At 36.3% G+C, this 20,937-nt stretch overlaps 1 protein-coding gene across 1 annotated transcript; it reads right to left on the reverse strand.

Annotated features, from left to right (window-relative positions):
- Nucleotides 1–922: 922 nt before the first annotated feature.
- WDR88 (WD repeat domain 88) lies at nt 923–20,898 on the reverse strand. Its single transcript, XM_009916144.2, has 11 exons — nt 20,069–20,898; nt 19,276–19,386; nt 15,568–15,656; nt 13,655–13,718; nt 13,024–13,162; nt 11,370–11,499; nt 8,112–8,296; nt 6,696–6,778; nt 4,392–4,460; nt 3,905–3,997; nt 923–2,467 (listed from the first exon to the last, which is right to left on the reverse strand). Exons 1-11 carry the CDS (start codon nt 20,162–20,164, stop codon nt 2,330–2,332), a joined length of 1,197 nt encoding a protein of 398 aa, XP_009914446.1. The 5' UTR covers nt 20,165–20,898; the 3' UTR covers nt 923–2,329.
- Between the last annotated feature and the right edge of the window lie 39 nt (nt 20,899–20,937).

Genomic DNA, 20,937 nt, shown 5'->3' on the forward strand with positions numbered 1-20,937 from the left:
AAAGAAAATACATAAGTGTCAGCATTTCAAAAAAATATTTACGCAAGATTGCTTACGGTTAGGCTCCAGTCCTGCCTTATCCCAGAGTCTCGATTGCCCAAGGCTCACGGCAAATGATACCAAGGGAAGATCGGGCCTCGATTACATGGTGCAATCATCTATAATGAAGCAAAACTTAAACTACAATATGCATATGCACACACTGCTTATGTGCTTTATGATCTGTGCACGCACATAACACCAGAGAGCCTGTACCAAACACACACATGTTTGTACAAGTTAAATAACTAGAAGAAGTGATTTGGCTAGTTTTCTACAGAGCTAATTAGAATTCTTCACGCACAATTGATGCTGCCACCAGCAGAACGCCTTCCCTCAGGGCCCCAGCCCTTTAGCCTGTTACCTGCGCAGGGCAGCAAAGGAGGATGCACCGCACCAAGAAACGAAAGGTGTTACCGGGTAGGAATGAGCCATGAGCAAACATGGAGCCTGGCCCACAACCCAAGGTTATGGGGAAAGGATCATCTTCATGAATAGACCTGATTACACACCTGCAGCGTAATCAGAATCTGCAAAGCGTAGAGATTGCTTTGGCAATTTAACAGGCATCTAAGGCATATTTACAGCCAAATTATAGATGTTATTCTTCAGGTAACTCCCACAGAAGGGCAGCCACAGTGACTTGGGTCTAAAACAGTCTCACAACTTTCTCATCAGGTAAGAATGGGGACTGAGTGAATTAGTCAAACTACAGGGGTACAAGAGCGGTTCAGGGCTGAAGACAAGCTGACTCACTTGGCACCCAAGCACTGAACACAGGTGATGGTAATGGACAGAAAACAGCAATAAGTGATAAGACTTACTGATTTTATTAAAACCAGAATGTAAGAATTCATTTTTCCTTGTTTTTCTCAATTTGGGAAACAGAAAGAGGATTCATTCAAAAGAAAATTTCCCACCTCGTCACATTACTAATGCAAAATGAACCAAGCCTCTATAGAGCAACTGCTTTTTTTCCTGTTCAGTGGAAACCGCTTTGTTTCAGCTTTGATTTTTCCAGCTGAAAAGGATAAAGAAAGAAACAAAGAACACTTTCAATTCTAATGTAGCATTAATTATTCTAGGACTAATCTTTTCTAACATACAGAAATTAGTTCAGTATTACTAACTACATTAAAGCCAAATGAATTCAGCTATAAAACATGCATATTTTATGCAATTTGTTTTTGAAAAAAACATGAGGAGCACAGACACAGCATTTTCCTTTAGCCTCTGTAACAAAACAATAATTTTTAATTAAGGCGTAAAGAGGGGAAAAGAACGCTGGAAAATAATATAATTTATCACGTACTACTTATTCAAAGCCATAAATCTGTACAAAACATACTATTCCCTAGAAATATTTTTCATTTAACCTTGATTCAAGTGTAATTGTTGCTACACAATTCACATAATTTAAACAAGGGGAAAAAATCTACCTACTTAGATTTCTTTGTATTCCACAGCTTAACTGCATTCCAGGCTGTCACATGCCCAGATCCACCTATTTCCTCCACTTTAAGTTCCTTTTAGAAAGGAATGTTGAAAAAGTTGAAAACGCTATTTTTAGGAATAAGGCTTCCCAACATTTTGAAACAATTAATATTTTATTAATTGACATTCTCACATACACTGAAAAGATACAATCCTCTCAGGGTTGCTCCTAAGAAAGGGTAGAAAAAATACCACTCTCCTTGTTGGAGGAGTCTTTATTACACAGAATTAATTTGTGCTGCATCACGTCAGACATGAACCACAACTTACTCTCAATGCCTGAAAGCTCCTTTACAAAATTTTTGTAAGAGGTATGGCAACAAGTTAGAAAAAAGTTCATGGTCTTATTCATGGTTTTACTCACAGAACTCTTTCTGATGTTCACTGATAGCAAAGATTCTTTGTTTGCCATAGTAAAGAAGAATGGTTTATCTAAAGAACGGAAGGAAACCTGTCAATAATTTACATATCCACATATTTTCTTTAGTAAATTGAACTCAGAACTAGTGTATTCATTTAAAATTGTTTAAAATTTCCCAAAGGACAAGTAAGTAATTTTATTCTCTAGTACCATGCAGCCTAAGTAAGATTTCTGTTCCTGGGGATTTTATTCTTTACTTGATATATCACAGCTATTTAATGGATTAGTACAATGTATTTTATTATTCTTCATACAGAATACTACAGTAGAGCAAGGTTAGAGGAAAGTCTTAGCTTTATACGTGTATTACATAAAGATGTACAGATACTCCGTTTATACTTAAATGTGTTAACATCCCAAGACTGCTAGATTAATTTAAACATCAGGAGAAACAGAAGGTGGCAATGGCAAAATTTTTCTCACTGGAGAAGACAGACGACAGAATACACACTTGGATATCGTTTCAGAGTCACTACGTTGCAGGCATAAGAAAGTTTTTTCACATTCTTCACACTGGTGTAAATATAACAAAAAATGGCATTTCAGTTAATCACCTGCGACAGATCTGCATTATTTCACTCATGAAGGTACAGCTCTATATTCACACATATATCTAGGCCTCATTTTTGAGATGCACTGCGTATGCATAGCTGTTGTAAACTTGACACAGGTAGTGCTGCTCAAAATTCATTCCTGTGCTGAATCGAGTTTTTTTCCTGAATAGAACTGTATTTTATGTGAACTCTCATTTTATTTTTTTCCAACTAATACAGTATCATACTTTACTTTTTGGGTGGCTTGATGGGTATCCAGTTTTTAGCTGTTCTGTCTTGGTGGTTTGGGGCTTTTTTTGTTTACTTTTTTTTTACCTGACCATTATCTTACTAAAGGAGACATGTAGAAAGAAGAATAAAAAAAGAAAGGAAAATTGATACATAACAGTAATTTTAGATGAAATATTAACCCACTGTAGTCAGTAGAAGGAAGTTTTTCTGCTGACTACACACATACTCATGAAGTCTAATCCAATTCTATCAGAGTCAATGTAACTTGATTCCCAATTCACTACTCGGGAAACTATTTACAAAAAATTTGAGACATTTCTCTAATTGTTTGGTATGCTTTAAGTATTGCTAAAATGCACCAATAATCCTTTCCTGTACCAATTTTAACCATATTCTCAAATTTCTGTTAATTGATACTTGTAGGAATGTACACATTTTCACTGCTGGCAAATTTATAAAACTTATTTAAAAGCTTAAAAAGCTGCTCACTGCTTTTGAATACTTGCTATTCAACAAGAAAGTCTGATAAAATATCGTAGAAATAAGGAAAAAAGTTAGTTGTTTTTCATGCAGTTTCACTTAATGGTTATTGACAAGGATGAAAATACAAGATCTTGCAAATCCACTACCAAAACCAATTGAGGGACTGTAATAAAAAGCACGTTTCAATATCATTAAGCTTGTTAATGTTCTTCTTTGCTAACACCTATTTATAATTCATGTTTTAGAAGTCAGAATACATACAGTCTCAGCTTTAAAAAGACACTCCTCAGAATTCATATAAGTTGATTTATGTCCAGGAGCACATGAATATTATCTGCCTTGGTTTAGGAATACTCCTATATAAACAGCCAATTACTCTGCAGAAGCACCAGGTACAGAAAACCAAAATATGTTTATTTTTAAAAGTACACATATGTGGCTGTTTTCTAAAACCAAAAATGCACCTGTATATGAAAACTGGTGTCCTTACCAAAATCATTTTTTAGAAGTACTGTTATTACTACATCCCACTCCCAACAAAGGATTTGACAATTTTTACAAAGAGAGAACAAACACAATAAATTTGTGTTTTCAGCCCAGAAATTTGACAGCTTTCCTTTAACATTCAAATTTTCTTTCTGAATAAAGTACAAGATGTGGTTAAAAAACAAAGTGATAGAACCTGAGCAATTTTTGAGCCTCTTGCTTTTCTGATTTCTATCACTGAAGGAATATGATCCATCTTTTCAATATTCCACAATCTCAAAGTAGAATCCTGTGAAAAAGATGCAATTATTTTGATGTGTTTGCATATTACCAAAAGAGTGATTTACATCATTCCCCTAAGGATGAAATCTCATCTCATCAGATGAACCCTCTCAATATGAGAGCTAAACTCTCTCACATTTAAATATCATGTCTTTGGAAACAATCTTTAGCAATCTTAAACTGACCGCACATTTTAAAATAACCAAAAATAAACATACTTACCAAATTCTTTTAAAGATTTTCTGTAATTACTTGAGGTAAATACTGGTTACAACTTAGCACTTTTATGAGCAACTCGACCATTGTTAAATTTAATCCAAAAAAAGCTGAAAACAAGGGATGAAATCTTCACATCCATTTATAAGTTAGCTCCTGAAACTACATCAGGAATTAGTGATTACCTTTGAGGCTGAAAGAATCCATTTCTTGTTTTTGCTAATCGCAACATCTGTCACCCAGTCCAAATGACCCTACAGTAAAGCAAAATTAAACTATAACACAAGAAAAAAAAGTTATTATTTTTATTATAATAAAAACAACTATTGGTACCATAAATGCATTTTGAAATGCAGTGAGAAAATTCTTATCTAGACTGCCTCATGTCCAGTCAAGAAAAAAATGTTGCTATGAAGTTCATACTTTCCTACATACACCTGAAAACAGTGGCTGTTACCATCTCTGGTAAGCAGCCCAACAGTTGTAGCACTTAGAAGTATGACAGTTACACAGTTACCATGGGTTTAAGCTCCATTTAAGCATAGGTCTTTTCTGTTTTTTAAAGAGTTTAATAAAGAATTGTAAAGAGAGAGTTGACTTCTAATACTCATTACCTAAAAAATCTTGAGGCTGTTTATTGTGTTATAATGGAGGGAAGAGCTGTAGGAACAGACAGCGGCTTCGCCCCATTTTAAGGGAAGAAAACCAGTTCTGAAAGCAGGCCAAGTCAAGCAGCTGTATTGGATATCCTTGTTCTGACAACAGCAGCACAGCTGATCTGAGGTTAACAGCATTGATTTGGCATAAGAATAGAAACAGGTTAATATCTAAAGTGAATTATTTATTCCAGCTAGGGAGGTTATTCAAACATGAATGCTATTAACAGATAAAACTCCTAAAGTGTCATTTTGATAGACAAATGCCACACCTGAGACATACAATAAAAATATGAACATACATTTTTCCAGTACAGAGTAGTCAAACATGCATACATCAACCATAATTTTTATAGCAGAATCTTTAAAACATGTTTTTAAATTTAGTTATGAGCCCAGAATATAATTATACCAAGGCACAGATACTAAACTGGAATTCTCCATAGTTACAAAGATATTAGTATTTAAACAAATGCCTTCTTTTTTATGGGAAACAGAGTTAGTTACAGTGATTGCTGTGAACTGGGAATTCTGCAGTAGCTGTATTATGTAAAGCACCGATGCTGGTGGAGAATGTGTACTGTTACTGCTCAAAAGGTTTAATCAGTAGAGTTCCAGTTCCGGAGGGTAGGTAAGCTTACATTTAAGGTAATGGGTGTGAGGGACAGGCTTATGAGCTCTCCTATACGAAGATGCTGTCTTGGATGTGACAGCAGTTGAAAGCTATTTTTAAGCCCAAGGTTTTGAAGGAAAGTGGTCTTTTCTGAGATCTTCCAGGTGGGCTTGTTCATGACTGTTTTAACTATGTGTTGAATAGTGTATGCAGTAAGGAAAAAAAAAAAAAAAAAAAAGTCCATTAAAATTGTATTTACGTAAGATAGGAAAGAGCCAAGGTTGCAAATCTGAACTCTGACATTGCTTGCCTTCTGTGAAATTAATATTTGCAAAATGCATGCACATAACTTTATGAATACTGTTAATCCTTTTCTTTGGCCCACATGTCTGATCATTAGTTCAAGTCTTGTGGATTGTTTCCACTAAAGTAAGAAACAAATGAAGGGTATGGTAATACAATATGGTATGTCTGCAAAAAATAAAAGTCATGGTGGTACAAAAAAAACCTAGTGAGAGTTGGATTTTTTTTTTTTTTATTTTATGCAGGTATTACTTACCACCTCAAATTTTGGGTAGTATTACCATGGATATGGAAGAAAAGAGGAGGCCTAGCTCTAAGCAGGAATAGCTAAACACTGAATTGCTACCTCATTTGCAGAATTGTCTATCCTAAAAAATACTGTAACATGGTGGACCACATCCCTGTCACTATAAGCAGTAATGTAAACTATGTAACCTAGTGACTGAGCTAAGCTTGACAACCTCAACACCTATATTTACATTTTTTTTAAATGCTTCCCTTTTAATATACCATTTTCTGTGGACATAAGCAAACATGTAAACATACACATGTAGAGGAGTGTGGCATTTCAAAATGAATATATGCACTATCTAGGCTCTTGTTACTTGCTGGAAGAAACTCTCTCCTAAAACACAGGTGCAACTCCATTTAATTTAATCCTTAAATGAGCTTGTTCATAAAAAGAGAAATGCAATAGCTTATTAACAAGTGACTTGACAAAGGTATCTTTGTAGCTAACTGTATAAGAATATACTCTTCTAGGAAAATAAATCACAGAAATCCAGGATATATTCCTGCCAGTATCTAAAAAGGACGGGCAAATCTATTTGCCAGATAATGAAATATACTGTGCTTTTAAACCAGCAATACATTTTACACCTTCTCATCAAACCAGTGACCAAGTAAGAGCTCAGTACCTTTAAGCTTAGCTTTTTATAGCCTGCATCTGTATCCCATATAGCTATAGTGTTGTCATATCCACCAGACACAACAAGGGATGCTGAAATGTAAAAACAGAATACTTTATCTTTGCTTTTTCATACAGACTAATAAAAGAGGCTCCTTCTAACAACGAGTCAGACTTTATAAAAAAATATAAATAACGAGCTATCAGTCATGCCTTAACAAGACAGCAAAGTTCCTTTTAGCTACTCTTGTTAATGTTCTTAATTTTGTAAATATTAATCCATTAACTTAGCAAACATACAACTGAGTGGAAAAAACCACGCATGAAAATTTTGTTGACTTAGAAAATTAAGGAGATACCTAAAATTTAGAAGATAGAGAATACTTGCAGAATTTTTAGGTCAACTGTGAATAAAAACAAAAAAGTAGAGTTTAGTGTGGAAAGCATGCTTTCAGATTCCAATATTCACAGGCCTATCTGCAGTTGCATGTCTTCAAGCCACAGGTATAGTTTTCCCCATAGAGCGCTGTTTATTTTTCTGAGTTGCCTAACTCAGAAGGCACTGTTTGGGTATGACTGCAGATTAACCCACTGTCAGGAGTCATCTTTACTGGAGTATTCAGATGTGAAGTGGCAGAAGAAAACAATTAGATCACAATGTACAGAAATTCTTATTAGTCCAGCCCAGTGAAGAGAAGTTGTTTCAGTGCAGTAGCAGTTTGCAGTAACACTAATTTCATGTTGTGGAGGGACCAGGAGTTGTCTAAGAACTAGTGAAAGTAATGCAACTAGGGCAGTAAGAAATAGCTCCCCATTACCTCCACGCAGATATAGGTAAACTGGAGAGTTTGTTTCTTCCTCCTGTTCTCCTCCTATTCATCCAAACATCAAGGAGACATCAAGTTCCAGGTGCCAAAATGTCTTGCTATAACTCATAAATATAATCTACTTTGAACATGGTAGTTTATGTGCTCCATCAGTGTAGCTGAGAACATCCATGAAGTTTTTCAGAAGTACATTACTAGCATATGTTGTTTGGGCTGGGAAGTAACGTTACTTTTGGGGGTACTAACAAAGAGATACACATTTTCCTAATTATGACAAATCAGTACAGTATTTACTGAACATCTTTTTTCAACTAACTAATGTTAGGAGAATATCTGCAAATGCTAAGTTAATCTTCTAACATGGTATTGTGCTTTTACTCCATTATGATCTTTTTATTATACCTTTTGATGGGTATATCAATTAAGCAAGTGTTCCAGTTGCCTGGTTGACAGAACATCAACTTCAATTTACTTATTTACATGGATATAATTTTCTCATAATTTAACATGTTATCTCAGAAATGATGAATTAATTACCTACATGATTACCTATACATAGGTATTGAGATACCTCATGCACCAGTATTAAGATAACTCACCATCTTGGCTAAAAAGGCAGGAACTAACAGAACCCTCATGTCCTTCGTTCAGGGAAACAGGTTCATGACACCGAAATTCTTCTGTCTTTATATCCCATATTTTTAAGCTTTTGTCCCAGGATGCTGTGCACAAGTAATGACCATCAGAGGTAAAGCAGCAATCTGAGATAGCATTGCTGTGTCCCCTGAAACACGGATGAAAACCACGGTAAGAGTAAGCTTTTGTAACCATTACAAATCTCTCAAAGAGCCTCCTGCAACATTGAGCACCCTGTCTCCATCCAGTAAAGCATCATAAGCATATCCTGAATCTTAACCATACAAATAGTTCTGTAAAGTCTCTGGAGCTGCTTACAACCTCACACCCAGCACAGGCTTAAATCCCGTATTGGATTAGGTCATTTTGCAGGACTGAACCCTAGCTGTTAAGTCATAAGTGACCAGCTATTTTTTTTTGTTGAACGCAGCTTCACAAGAAATTGTTCAGCAGCTACAACACAACCACACTTTACTAAAAGTATATTACAAAAAAAAAGCCACCCGTTTTTCATTAAATAAATAGCACACATCTACCTCTACATGTAAATTTCAACTCAAACATTCAGAGGAAAAAGATTAAACAATCCTAGATTAAAGTCTAATTTTGGAAGCAGTGATACCCATCAGAAAAGAAATCTGGATGTTCCAGAAATGGGTGAGGACTCTAGTGCTTCCTGAAATCTACAGTGGGGAAAGGATTACGAGCATCTCTTACAGGAAACAATGCTATAGTCACTGCAATTTAAAAGAAACATTACAATGTTCCAGATTGAATTTCCCATCCAAAGTAATTCCTAATCCCTCAAAGAGAATTTTATTACAGTGTTTAAAGGCAGACTCTCCCTCTGATTATTGTTTTAGGAATTCAAAGCTAAATTGGTTGAGTTTATTTAAAGCCATTGATATTTTTAATGGTTGATTTGACATTTTTATTGTTGCATACTTCTTTCTTAAAATGATAACAATATCCTAAATTGACATAATGTTTTTACTGTATTACTGACTTCAGTGAGAGATATAAAAGTTTAGCATGTGAAAGCTCAGGAAATCATACTGAGCAAGGCTTCTGGTACTGGGCATGACCTCCAAAAGCATATATGGAAAAATGATCTCTGTACTCAGAGAGTGGCCATAATTGGTTCACTGTGAAAATGAAAGTACATAGTGAGCAGGGGTCCACAGCATCTGTCTTGAATCCAGTCCTGTTTCATACTTCCATTAACAATGTAGATGATGAGATAAATAGTACAGATGTGAAATGAAGCCGAAGAGGGTCTGCAGTTATACAAGGGAGAAGATTAAAATTCAGAATTATCTTCACAAATTGAAGAAATTATCAAGAAAATAAAGGGTTGTAACAGTCTCTATAGGAAACAATGCTGTCATCACTGCAGTTTGCAGGAGGCTTACAGTGTTTAATCGACTATCTAATATGCACACTGCCTGATCAGGTCAATTTTTTCAAGTCTGACATTCTGTAGTAACATAAAATAATCAACTGCACAGATAAGGAGTGGGAACAATGGACTGCATCACAATTCTGCAAAAAAGGATGCAACAAATACCAACTCCTCTTCACCATCATGCTGTCAAAAAAAAAGAGTAAATCTCATCCCAGGATGTATGAACAGAGGCACATCCAGAGAGAAGCATGTAATAATAATTCATTTCTATTTTTTTCCAGTTAGAGGGAATACTGTTTACATTATGGGACCATATAATTCAAGAAAAATGTGGGCCAGTTGGAAAGATCTCAGAGATTAACAACAAGAATGATTAGTAAAATAGGAAATAGTAATTAAATATTAAATTAATAAGGATGGTTTAATCTACTGAAAAGATGACTCATATAATAGAAGTTCTTAGGTATATATTAAAATGTAGAAGAAAACAAGCAAATAATCTGATCTCCATGTCTAAAGTGGATCTACACAGAAACATGTGAGCTTACACTGCAGCCAAAATAGCCCACCTTAGGAAAATCTTTCTAATGATTAACACAGTGAGACAACAGAACAGATTGTTTGGAAGTCTGTGAGGTCTTCACTGGAGCTCATTACAAGCAGAGTAGATCATTCTGTGGTTGCTCTCAGGACCATGAATTTTATGAAGGGCTAAGGTGATCTGGTTGCAGTGCAAAACCTAATTATCACAAAATATTCTGTAAGAACTCACAATTAATTATCAATTTCCAACATCTAGATATATTTTTCTCCTTTTCCTCGGCATTATTTTTGCTTCACTCCATGATGTTTTTAAAGACTTCACTATTCTAAGTAATACTTTACCTCCTCATTTATCAATGATTTTACATTTTTCCTAATTGGTAGAAATTAGAACAAGTTTACACTGCAGTACCATATTGCATATGCTATCTTCTGCTGCTATACATACCCAAGAACCTAGAAGCTCTAAAAAAAATAGCACTAGAAACGCTTACAGTCATCAAAATACAATTTTTCAATTATTTACAGCAGGAAGCTTGAGTGGACCATTATATTCACACTTTCTATATATGTCATTTGCTTGTGTATTACTGTATTTAGTTCAACAATTATTGTTCATTTTCTTTAGTACAAATATTATCATAAATCTCACTGATAATTGTGAAAGGTGCAAATAATGCCATAGATAATTAACTATAGTATTGTTTCTGTTGTGGTTTAACCCCAGCCAGCAACTAAGCACCACGCTGCTGCTCACTCACTTCCCCCCCACCCAGTGGGATGGGGGAGAGAATCGGAAAAAAAGTAAAACTCGTGGGTTGAGATAAGAATAGAACAGAAAAGAAGAAACTAATAATGATAACACTAATAAAATGACAATAGTAATAATAAAACGATTGGAATATACAAGTGATGTACAAACCTGCTGACCAATGCCCAGTTAGTCTGCGAGCGGCAATCCCCCCACCCCCACTCCCCCCAGTTTACATACTGGGCATGACATCACATGGTATAGAATACCTCTTTGGCCAGTTGGGGTCAGCTGTCCTGGCTGTGTCCCCTCCCAAATTCTTGTGCCCCTCTAGCCTTCTTGCTGGCTGGGCATCAGAAGCTGAAAAATCCTTGACTTTAGTCTAAACACTACTTAGCAACAACTGAAAACATCAGTGTGTTATCAACATTCTTCTCATACCGAACTCAAAAACATAGCACTGTACCAGCTACTAGGAAGACAATTAACTCTATCCCAGCTGAAACCAGGACAGTTTCTTACTCATTAATTGTAATTGAGGTGGATCGTGTTATCATATCCCATAGCTTTATGGTCTTATCGTATGATACTGAAGTCACTCTTTGGTTATCAGGGTCAAAACAACATCTTGTGATTGTACTTTTGTGATGACCTATACAAAAAACATCAGGTGAGACTATTAGTTATTTTGAATAATTACATCTGGATCTCAGAACACAGGTCTGATAGGCAGAATTACCCATAGCATCAATGCATCAGTCTATTTCCAGAACACGGTAATTTCAAAATTGCTATTTCACTGGCTAGAACACCTCCTCGCCTACCTCTCAATGAAAAAGAGGCCTCATAGTTACTGCAGATAGCATGGAAATATGAACCTGGACCCAAGCTCTCAACATACAGAGTTAATGTAAATTCACGTTGCCCTTTGTCGTGGTTTAACCCCAGCCAGCAACTAAGCACCACGCAGCCGCTCACTCACTCCCCCCCCATCCAGTGGGATGGAGGAGAAAATCGGGAAAAAGAAGTAAAACTCGTGGGTTGAGATAAGAACGGTTTAATAGAACAGGAAAGAAGGAACTAATAATGATAATGATAACACTAATAAAATGACAACAGCAGTAATAAAAGGATTGGAATATACAAATGATGCGCAGGGCAATTGCTCACCACCCGCCGACCAACACCCAGCTACTCCTTGAGCAGCGATTCCCAGCCCCCACTTCCCAGTTCCTATACTAGATGTGACGTCCCATGGTATGGAATACCCTGTTGGCCAGTTTGGTGTCAGGTGCCCTGGCTGTGTCCTGTGCCAAATTCTTGTGCCCCTCCAGCTTTCTCGCTGGCTGGGCATGAGAAGCTGAAAAATCCTTGACTTTAGTCTAAACACTACTCAGCAACAACTGAAAACATCAGTGTTATCAACATTCTTCACATACTGAACTCAAAACATAGCACTGTACCAGCTACTAGGAAGACAGTTAACTACATCCCAGCTGAAACGAGGACACCCTGTAGTAACTTACTTCTCTGCTCCATTCCTGAAAATAAGTCCGGAAGTGTGGCCCCCTAATGCCAATGACAGTTAACTGCTTAGACTCTTAGGGAGTACTTAAGCAGGTAATTATACTTTAAGACACAAATAGCTCCATTAAAATAATGTAAACAAAATACATCCTGATAGTGTCATCTAACAGAAACAGGTATTCTAATAAAGGTATTATGATCCATTTGTTGCAATTTTTATTTTTAAATCCAAATTATTTTACCATCAGGCTCTGATTCACAAGAGCACATTAACCATATGCTAATTTAACATTTGTAAGAGTGCTTATATATTTTAAAGCTGATTCTGCAGGAATGGCAAACTCCCTGAACTGTAGTCCTGAGTGGAAGCCTCATAGGACTGAGGTCTCACTAGAGAAATTACCTTCGAAGGGAAATTATTGTTCAAAAAAGAATCACTGTTGGTCTAATTTTGGCCCATTATCTCCTTTTTATAAGCCTATTCTGAATAATACTGGGTTTAATGTCTTACAGATAAGTTTCTTTTGCCTTTCTCAAGTAAGGGTATTTGAACTGAATTAATTAATTTTCTCATTTTTTTGTAAGAAATTAAAAAAGAAAAACAACACCAAGAGCTGCATAAACAAGACGTAAGAGTCCTAAGTCTTACCTTGGATATGTGCTACTAGTGTTGCACTTCGTGCATCAGAAACATATACTGTATTTTCTTTGTCTGAACCAGATACCACATATCTACCATCACAAGAAATATTACATGAAGTTACAATGCCTTCATGTTCTACTGTCCACTAAAGAGAAAATAAAAGATTTTAGAAACAGCTTGAGGGTTAGAGAGAGTTTTACAACAGACTTTCTATAATGGGTAAGCAGATTCAGAAAGAATGCTTCTGTTATTACTTTGTTTTGGTAAAAGCTGATAGCTGTCTTTATATCCAATTTTTTTACTTTTGCTTTGGCAATAAACTTAAAATTAGACAAGGCCAACCTGTTTAAATCCTAAAATGCTAATTTAATCAATCTGAAATGTATCTTCTGAGGCAGGTTATTATTATCATACCCATTTGTATCTGAAATAACTGAGACATGTTCATCAAGAGACTAACCCAAGATCAAGCAATTATCAGTACCAAAGCTAGGACTAAAACTCAAGCCTACCTACCCTAACTATATTGTATTGTGCTAACAGAGAATGTTGTGTTTTCTTATTTATCAATAACAAAGCAATTAATCTGAATTTTACAGTTGTACCTTCTGCAAGATGCATTCAAAAGGATACATACAACTATTTTTCCTGTTTCCATATCCCAAGCCTTGACCGTGTTATCATATGATGATGTTATCATTCTAAAAATTATGTTAATGAAAACAGCAATCAATATCTTTACGTAAAAGAAGGTATTTTAAAAATAAATGACAACACTTAATTCTGACAATGATTCAACATCCTCACACCCACTGATTTAAAATAGATTTTTAAAGGCTACAGCAAAAATTATTGCATAGCTTAGTTGAAAAAAGGATTATTTATATATCAGATAGAAACTAATAATAAAAATGTCATGTATGTTATTTTCAGTGCAAGCAGCCAACTTAATTTCATTTCATCCATTACAAGATATTTAATTATTTCTAACGTTAAAATAATTTTAAAGCCATTACATTGTTTTTTCTTTAATGAATGTGAAGTGTTCTTGTCAGTAGGGTTTTTTGGATTTTCAGTGGTTATGTTGCTGGGCAACCCTCTACCACAAATGCTGCTCTGCATAAACAAAAAGCCACATCAGACAACAAAGCTATTCAGTAAAGTTTACTAAAACTGGCAGGCTTCCATTAAACGGGAGGTCAAAAATTTTTTCCTTACACAGTTTTATTAAAATATTCCCAAATATCTAAAGTATTATTTATATTGAAAAGTCACCGGATGTGACAAATATTTTCCATACCATTGTGGCTTTTTATTTTGATAAAGTTCATAAACTGTCACTTTTATACATTTTGCCCAAGAAACTTGATGCATTAACATTCTAAAAACTAAAAATACAATTATATTACTAAAATCTTTATTTTCTCCACGCCTGTATAGTTCCTGCAACCAACACAATCTCTGTTCCTAAGCGGAAACATGTTAATGCAAAAGACCACATGAAGTTTTATGAACTGGCAGCATTTTTGACTGGAAAGTAGTTTCCAGGGCTGTCCACAATGGTATTTTACTTGCTGTTCAGCAATTTTCAAAAAAATACACAATTGCAATAGGCAGCTTACCATGTGTGCTATTCAGTGATCAAAAAACTAATCGCTCAACTCTACAATCTGGTAAAAATTGATTTAAACTATGACTTAATGACAAAATATGCCAGAAATAGTACCCCTGGAGGCACTGCATGACCCACTGAACTGAATCTTAATATATGCTGCAATTGTTTTAATTATTATGTCCACAGATTGACACTAGATTAAGATGCATTTCTTCTTTAATTGACAGGATAGGCTTAATGGAAAGGCTATAGAATATTAATAAACAATACAGACAGAAAAGAACTTTTATGAATGTATAAATCTCCCTGACAGATGAACCCTTGAACCTTGGCTAATTCAATGTTGTTCTTTTATACAAGTGATATATATTTATATACCCCTTTCAGAATATATGGCAAAGATAGACTTCTAGCCCCTTATAACTCAGAATTAGACAAGTCCTTCGCTCTAAAAGAGGCCATAATCTATCAGGCTATTCCAACATGCATTTAAGACAATAAAAAGATTCCTGTTTGATTCAGCAGACATCATAGGTAAAACAGAAAAGATTTAAGAGTTCCTGTACAAATTGTAGGTGAGAACAAGGGGAGATTTATGGTAGTCCATGTGGATGAAGGAGTCTGGCAGTGAACAGTCTGCTAGCAGAGTATGGACAGCATAAATGAAAGTGCAAGGATGGAGAGAAGTAGGAGGAGTGTATGGAGGAAGGGAGGTGTAAGACAAAATTATAACAGACTGACATCATGGAGCATGAAAGTAAGCAAAATAAGTTTGACTTTCATGTAGCACAAGTTAGGAACCTATAGGAAGGACTGAAAAACTAACTTATTTGTTCTAAATTTTGTACTGTTTCCACATGCACTGATATTGAACCTTAAAAATCACAAAACCCGTAACTTTTTTTTTTTAATAAATTAAGATAGAAAATGGTCACCTTCTGTCATCAGGAGTCAAGTTGCACTCAGAAATTGGGGCAGTGTGTTCTTCTTCAAACACTTGAATAGGAAAACCTTTCTCAACATCCTTGAATAAATCCAAATGAGTTTGATTAGGAAGTGCTTTGCTAAATTGTAAAAAAATACAAAGCATCACAAAACAAGGGAAAACAAAACTTGTGAAATCAGTAAAGTTAGTCTTACTTTAGTTACTCTTACAATCTCAGACTCTCAAGATTGACTAAAACAGAGTTCTTCACCTATCACACCCAGACTTCCATTTATCTCCTTCCCATCATAACAGTTTTCACCAGAAATTTCTTGAAGAGTCCTCCTTAGACTCTCACATCCATGTCCATACCTATGAAGAAAGACTTGCCAGGATTTAAACTAATACATGGCTTTCCATTTTCATTCACATAGTTAAAACTCACACTCTCAAGGCCTGCCATCCCTGTATCAATTATTGCAACATCATTTTCTTCACAAATGCAGTCTCCCCTGTTTGTATCCATGTGCAATGCTCTTCCACAGATCTCCCTTTACTATCTGTATTATGTTATTCCCTGTTTATGTTCCTTCATTGATTCCTCGTTCTCAGTCACAAATACAAGCCTCTTGTCTTCAAATACAAAGCTCTTTGTGATTTATCCCCAGGCATCTCCCTTCTGCCCTACCTTTGATACCAGCCTTTGTCACTCAGTTGTTACATTTTCAAAGTGTGAGTTCCCCTTTGCTGTCCTTCATGTTCTGAAGGAGTCACCAATAAATAACTGGCAATCCCTCTCATAATACAAAATCCCACTTAAATGCCTGTTTTGATTCCTACAACAGCAATCAACAGATTGCTGAAGTGCTGAGATGATGACCCATACTGCATTACTGCTTCATTTATCATAGAATCATTTAGGTTGGAAAAGACCTTTAAGATCATCGGGTCCAACTGTCAACATAACACTGCCAAGTCCACCACTAAACCATGTCCCTAAGTGCCACATCTACACGTCTTTTAAATAGTTCCAGGGATGGTGACCCAACCACTTCCCTGGGCAGCCTGTTCCGGTGTTTGACAACCCTTTTGGTGAAGAAATTTTTCCTAATATCCAACATAATCCTCCACAGCACAACTTGAGGCCATTACATTTCTCCACCATTTTCGATCTACTTAGATTTACACAGAGAGTTTTAAGTGATTTCAGGAAGGGACTATCTTTTTGTCATATGTGTATAATGTTCAAAGCATAGTGCAGTCCTAACCCATGAGTAAAGCCTTGAAGTTCTTTAGTAATACAAATAAAAATATGAATCAAGTTTTACAAATGGATCACAGTGCCTGACTTCTAAACGTCAAAACAACAAAAAAAATCAGGACTGCTGACGTGCAGAGTAGCTCACAGATCAAAGTATCACAGCATCAGTCATCATACCTCCCTCTAGGTAAATAATCTTCTATTTCCATGATGAACCCAATTATTTGAATTAGATTTTTGATTGCATAAGTACTAAGAGATTTCAGAACCAGTCTGGAAGCATACAACAGAAACTCCCTTCATTGTGTGTTCTTTATTTGTCTTCAGTATGAGAATAAAAGCTTACACCTCTGACTACTACTTCCCTTTTCAACATCGTCAAGTCTCAGATATAGAGCTGCTTCCTTACACGGACCTTCACTTGAAGGAGCTATCCTTCTAACTTGGCAACTCTTGATAACACACAAAACTGGAGTGAAAGTAAATTTTTCACTTTTTCGCTTATTTTCTGAATGTGTGTCAGTGCACTACAGGCCTAACAACTGACACTAGAATCATTAGGAATGTCTCTAAGACCACAGGAAAAAAAAATAGATCACAGTTACCGTATGTTCTTGTTCTATTTTTCTGAGTCAAAAAAGCCTTGCAGTCACAACTGCCCTTCTAGACTTATCTAGTCTTTGTCTGCTGTGTGCCCTACTAACCTTTGTTTCCCCAGAGATGTGTGGGCGGTCAGTAAGGTACTGTCTGTTCTCAAGAGGAATTTCAAATGCTTTCTCATTACACTCAATTATTTGATAATCTACTCTTTCAATGGAGAAGAAAGAGAACCCCAAAGTGAAATTGTCAGGGCTGGCTTAGCCCCCCACAACCAAGTCCTCTGTACCCTCCCAAATTCTAATTGCTTCAGCTGTTCCTGCAGAGGAGGAAATTAGGCTTGTCCAGACAAAATTAATCTTGTCAAAATAAATGAACATCATTTTGCCTATACATTGCTATCAGAAAGTTCCCAACACTCAGGCAAATACTTTTAGATGGATTCTGAAAAATAAGTATTGGTCAACAAGTGTTGAATAAATCTTTCTTAGATAAAAATTACAAAGATAAAATTTCTTAGACAGATTAACCCTTTCACACTTCAGGCAAGTGGCACAGTATAGCCTTTCCAGCAAAAAGAACATTCATGGATCTACAGTGCTTAAAAAAATTAATCTATTATCTTATTTTCAGGTCTTGATTTCAGTTTACTTACATGTAAGACAGCTGAATACCATTTTGCTAAAGACAGAAAAATAAAAGTTCCAGTTCTGAGTTCAGACAAAGCAGGAAAGGTTGGAACTGTCAATCCAACAGTTATTAAACTGTAAATGTCATGACTAACACACTGAGATACTTATATTTCTCCTATCTACAGTATTTGCTTAAGAGCTCCACGTGTTTATTTACTTAGGAACTGATCATTAAAAGACAGGACTTTTTTCATTCTAGACTTCCTGGTTTCTTGGATCTAGCCATCTACAGCTCTTGGGTAACACAATGGTGCTAACCTGAAAATTGCCTGGACTTTTCACACCTTTGGGGTTCTTGGGCTTTTTAAGTATGTCTGAAAAAAGGTTTGGATTATGTTAGAAACCTAGTACTGCATTGGTAAGAAGTCAACACTTTAGATCCGTTAAAAAATTATTTCATTTGTATTCATATCATATGAAGGCATTACTATAACTCATCACCAATTCTTGAATCAAATCGTGACTGTTTAATCTATGCCAGATCTCAATGCCTGCAATCTATTTAGCCCAGCTGCATTGTCATTGGCTTGCATAAAATTCAAGGGCTCACATAACCTTATGTCCCCAAGCTATCTTTTAGACTATACTTAGATTTGATCACCCAGAATCTGTACACTTCCCCAGTTCAGATCCTGCCAGCCCAAGGTGGCTGGAATTTTAGAGAAACCTCAGTTAACTACACAAAACTTGGAAAGGCAAGAAAATAAAGGGTGCAAGTTGAGATTTAAATAAAAGGAAAAAGCAAGCAACAAGTATGAAAACACTACAGCCATGCTGTGTGATCCCTAACTTCTACTTGTCCTCCACAAACAGTCACATACATAAACAAGTCAGAAAAAGGAACTTCCAGGAGAAAAAGAGTAAGCTTTGTGTATCAACTTACAGTTTTAAAATATTAATAATCTGGAGTTCTGATTCAGTGTATGCTACATATGCTTACAAGAGTCACCCTTTAATGCCAAAGAATATGTTTGAAGTATGAAATAGGAGTTTTACTATTTATCTGTGACTACAAAAACATTTACAGTTGCTATTTTTAAGCTTGTATAAAATATCTTCAGAAAGCTCCTTGATGATTCAGTCAACCTTCATGCCTGTATAACATTCCTTGTCTGATTTCAGCTTTAAGATTTTTTTTTAATTTGTTGTTGCTGCGTTCATAACATACCCAGAGCTTCACTGTTCTATCATAAGAGCATGAAAGTATTTTTGTGTCTTCAAAGCAAAAATGGCAGGAGCTCACAGTATCACTGTGTCCTCTCAGAATTTTAAATTGGATCTGTAAAGGAACAGAGCAAAGTTTAGGAATCTTTTTCCTTGAAATTATTTTTGACAGCTTAGTCCACGAGGGGGAGTATGAAAGCAAGAACCAGATTTTAAGTTCCACTTGTCTGGGAAGAGTTCACATCCTTTCCTTGGTACTAGCTTGGAGAAGATTTACCAAATCTGGTTCAGAAAGGAAGGCTGATGGATGTGGATTTTATTTTTATTTTTCTGGAGGGGAAGCAGGGGGTTTTTTTTGGTTAAGGTTTCCCAATTCTTCTTCCTCTCATGAAAAGTAATACTGATCTTTAAATCTCATGAAGTCGATCTCTCAAGTCTTTCAAACACTTGTTTCCTTAACTCTGGCCCATCAAAGGGCAGCACATCAAGCTTTCAGGCCACACGTTTTACCCAAGGACATTACAAATTTTGTCAAAGATATTTTGAAAAGGCTCTTCTTCAGTCATTTGGGAGCTTGCTCATGACTGTCCAGCATGCATTTGAGTGAACAGAGCTAACAAAAATACTGCTGCCAAGAGCATTAACCACACGTAAAGCGACAGCGAGCTTCTCAACCCTCAGCTTCCAGCAGCCCCCGACTACCCCACGGGCAGGGAGCCCGGCCTGCCGGAGACCTCCCCGCCCGCCGACGCCAGGCCCTGCCTCTCTCCCTCCCTCCGTCCACAGCCACAGAGTACCTGCGCCCTCAGCTCACGGTCCTCCCAGCGACCCTCTGCCGGGGAAGGTGTCGGCCCCAAGGCCAAGGGGTCCCCATGGCTGCTCCCCGCCGCCATTGGGCTCCGCGCGCTACCTCAGGTGGCGGCGGCTCCCGCCGAAACACCTTTGAAGCTTTAACAGGGGACAGACTCTGAGCAACTGCCGTGCGAGGCAGCTGTCGGGTTTATTTTTTTCCTGTAACGGAGGCAACCTCAAGGCCCAATTTCTTATTTCTCCTTCTGTCGCTCAAGTTTATTGTTGAATTTACGTTTAAAACACGCACAATCTGTGTGTCAATGTGAGACTACTACATCACTTTGCTCTCATCAAGAGCTGTCACAAAGCTGTGGATACTAAAAAATACATTAAATCAGGCCCCAGAGAACTGCCATCGACAACAGTGAATTTCAGTTAAGGCTTCTGTTCCTAGTTTTAAGCAGAAATATTCTTTTGGTTTCCTTGTGCACCTGGAAAGAAGTTCTGTGGGTCTGTTTTAATAGCCTGATCATTCACAAAGCAGGTCAGTATACTTTCATAGTTTATGTTAAAATAATTCTACAAGATGACAACTGCGTTTTAAATGTACTGCATGAAATGAAGTGGTATAAACAGTTTCCATTGTACTGCATAAAATAAGGTAATTATAATTATAGTACTAAAATATTATTACATTAGCCTTAATTTGTGTCAAAATGACAGTTTATTGGTTTAGACCTGCTATGGTAAATGCTATATACAATTTGGAGATGTAAAAATAACTCCAAGTACAACCAGATACTGCAAAACTGCAATGTGAAATTCTGCGTTAGACTCATTAAAAATACTTGCACCCAATACAAATTTTACATTG

Source organism: Haliaeetus albicilla, chromosome 10 (assembly GCF_947461875.1).
Source record: "Haliaeetus albicilla chromosome 10, bHalAlb1.1, whole genome shotgun sequence".
NCBI classification, from domain to species: Eukaryota; Metazoa; Chordata; class Aves; order Accipitriformes; family Accipitridae; genus Haliaeetus; species Haliaeetus albicilla.

Bases quoted from the DNA above. Each gene is read 5' to 3' on its own strand.
- WDR88 (XM_009916144.2), bottom strand. From the start codon at position 20,164: ATGGCGGCGGGGAGCAGCCATGGGGACCCCTTGGCCTTGGGGCCGACA. The intron at 15,657-19,275 runs GTATGTTATGAA...GATTTATTCAAG, and splicing joins ATAGAACAGTGAAGCTCTGG to GATGTTGAGAAAGGTTTTCC. The intron at 4,461-6,695 runs GTACTGAGCTCT...GCTTTACTGTAG, and splicing joins ATAAAAAGCTAAGCTTAAAG to GGTCATTTGGACTGGGTGAC.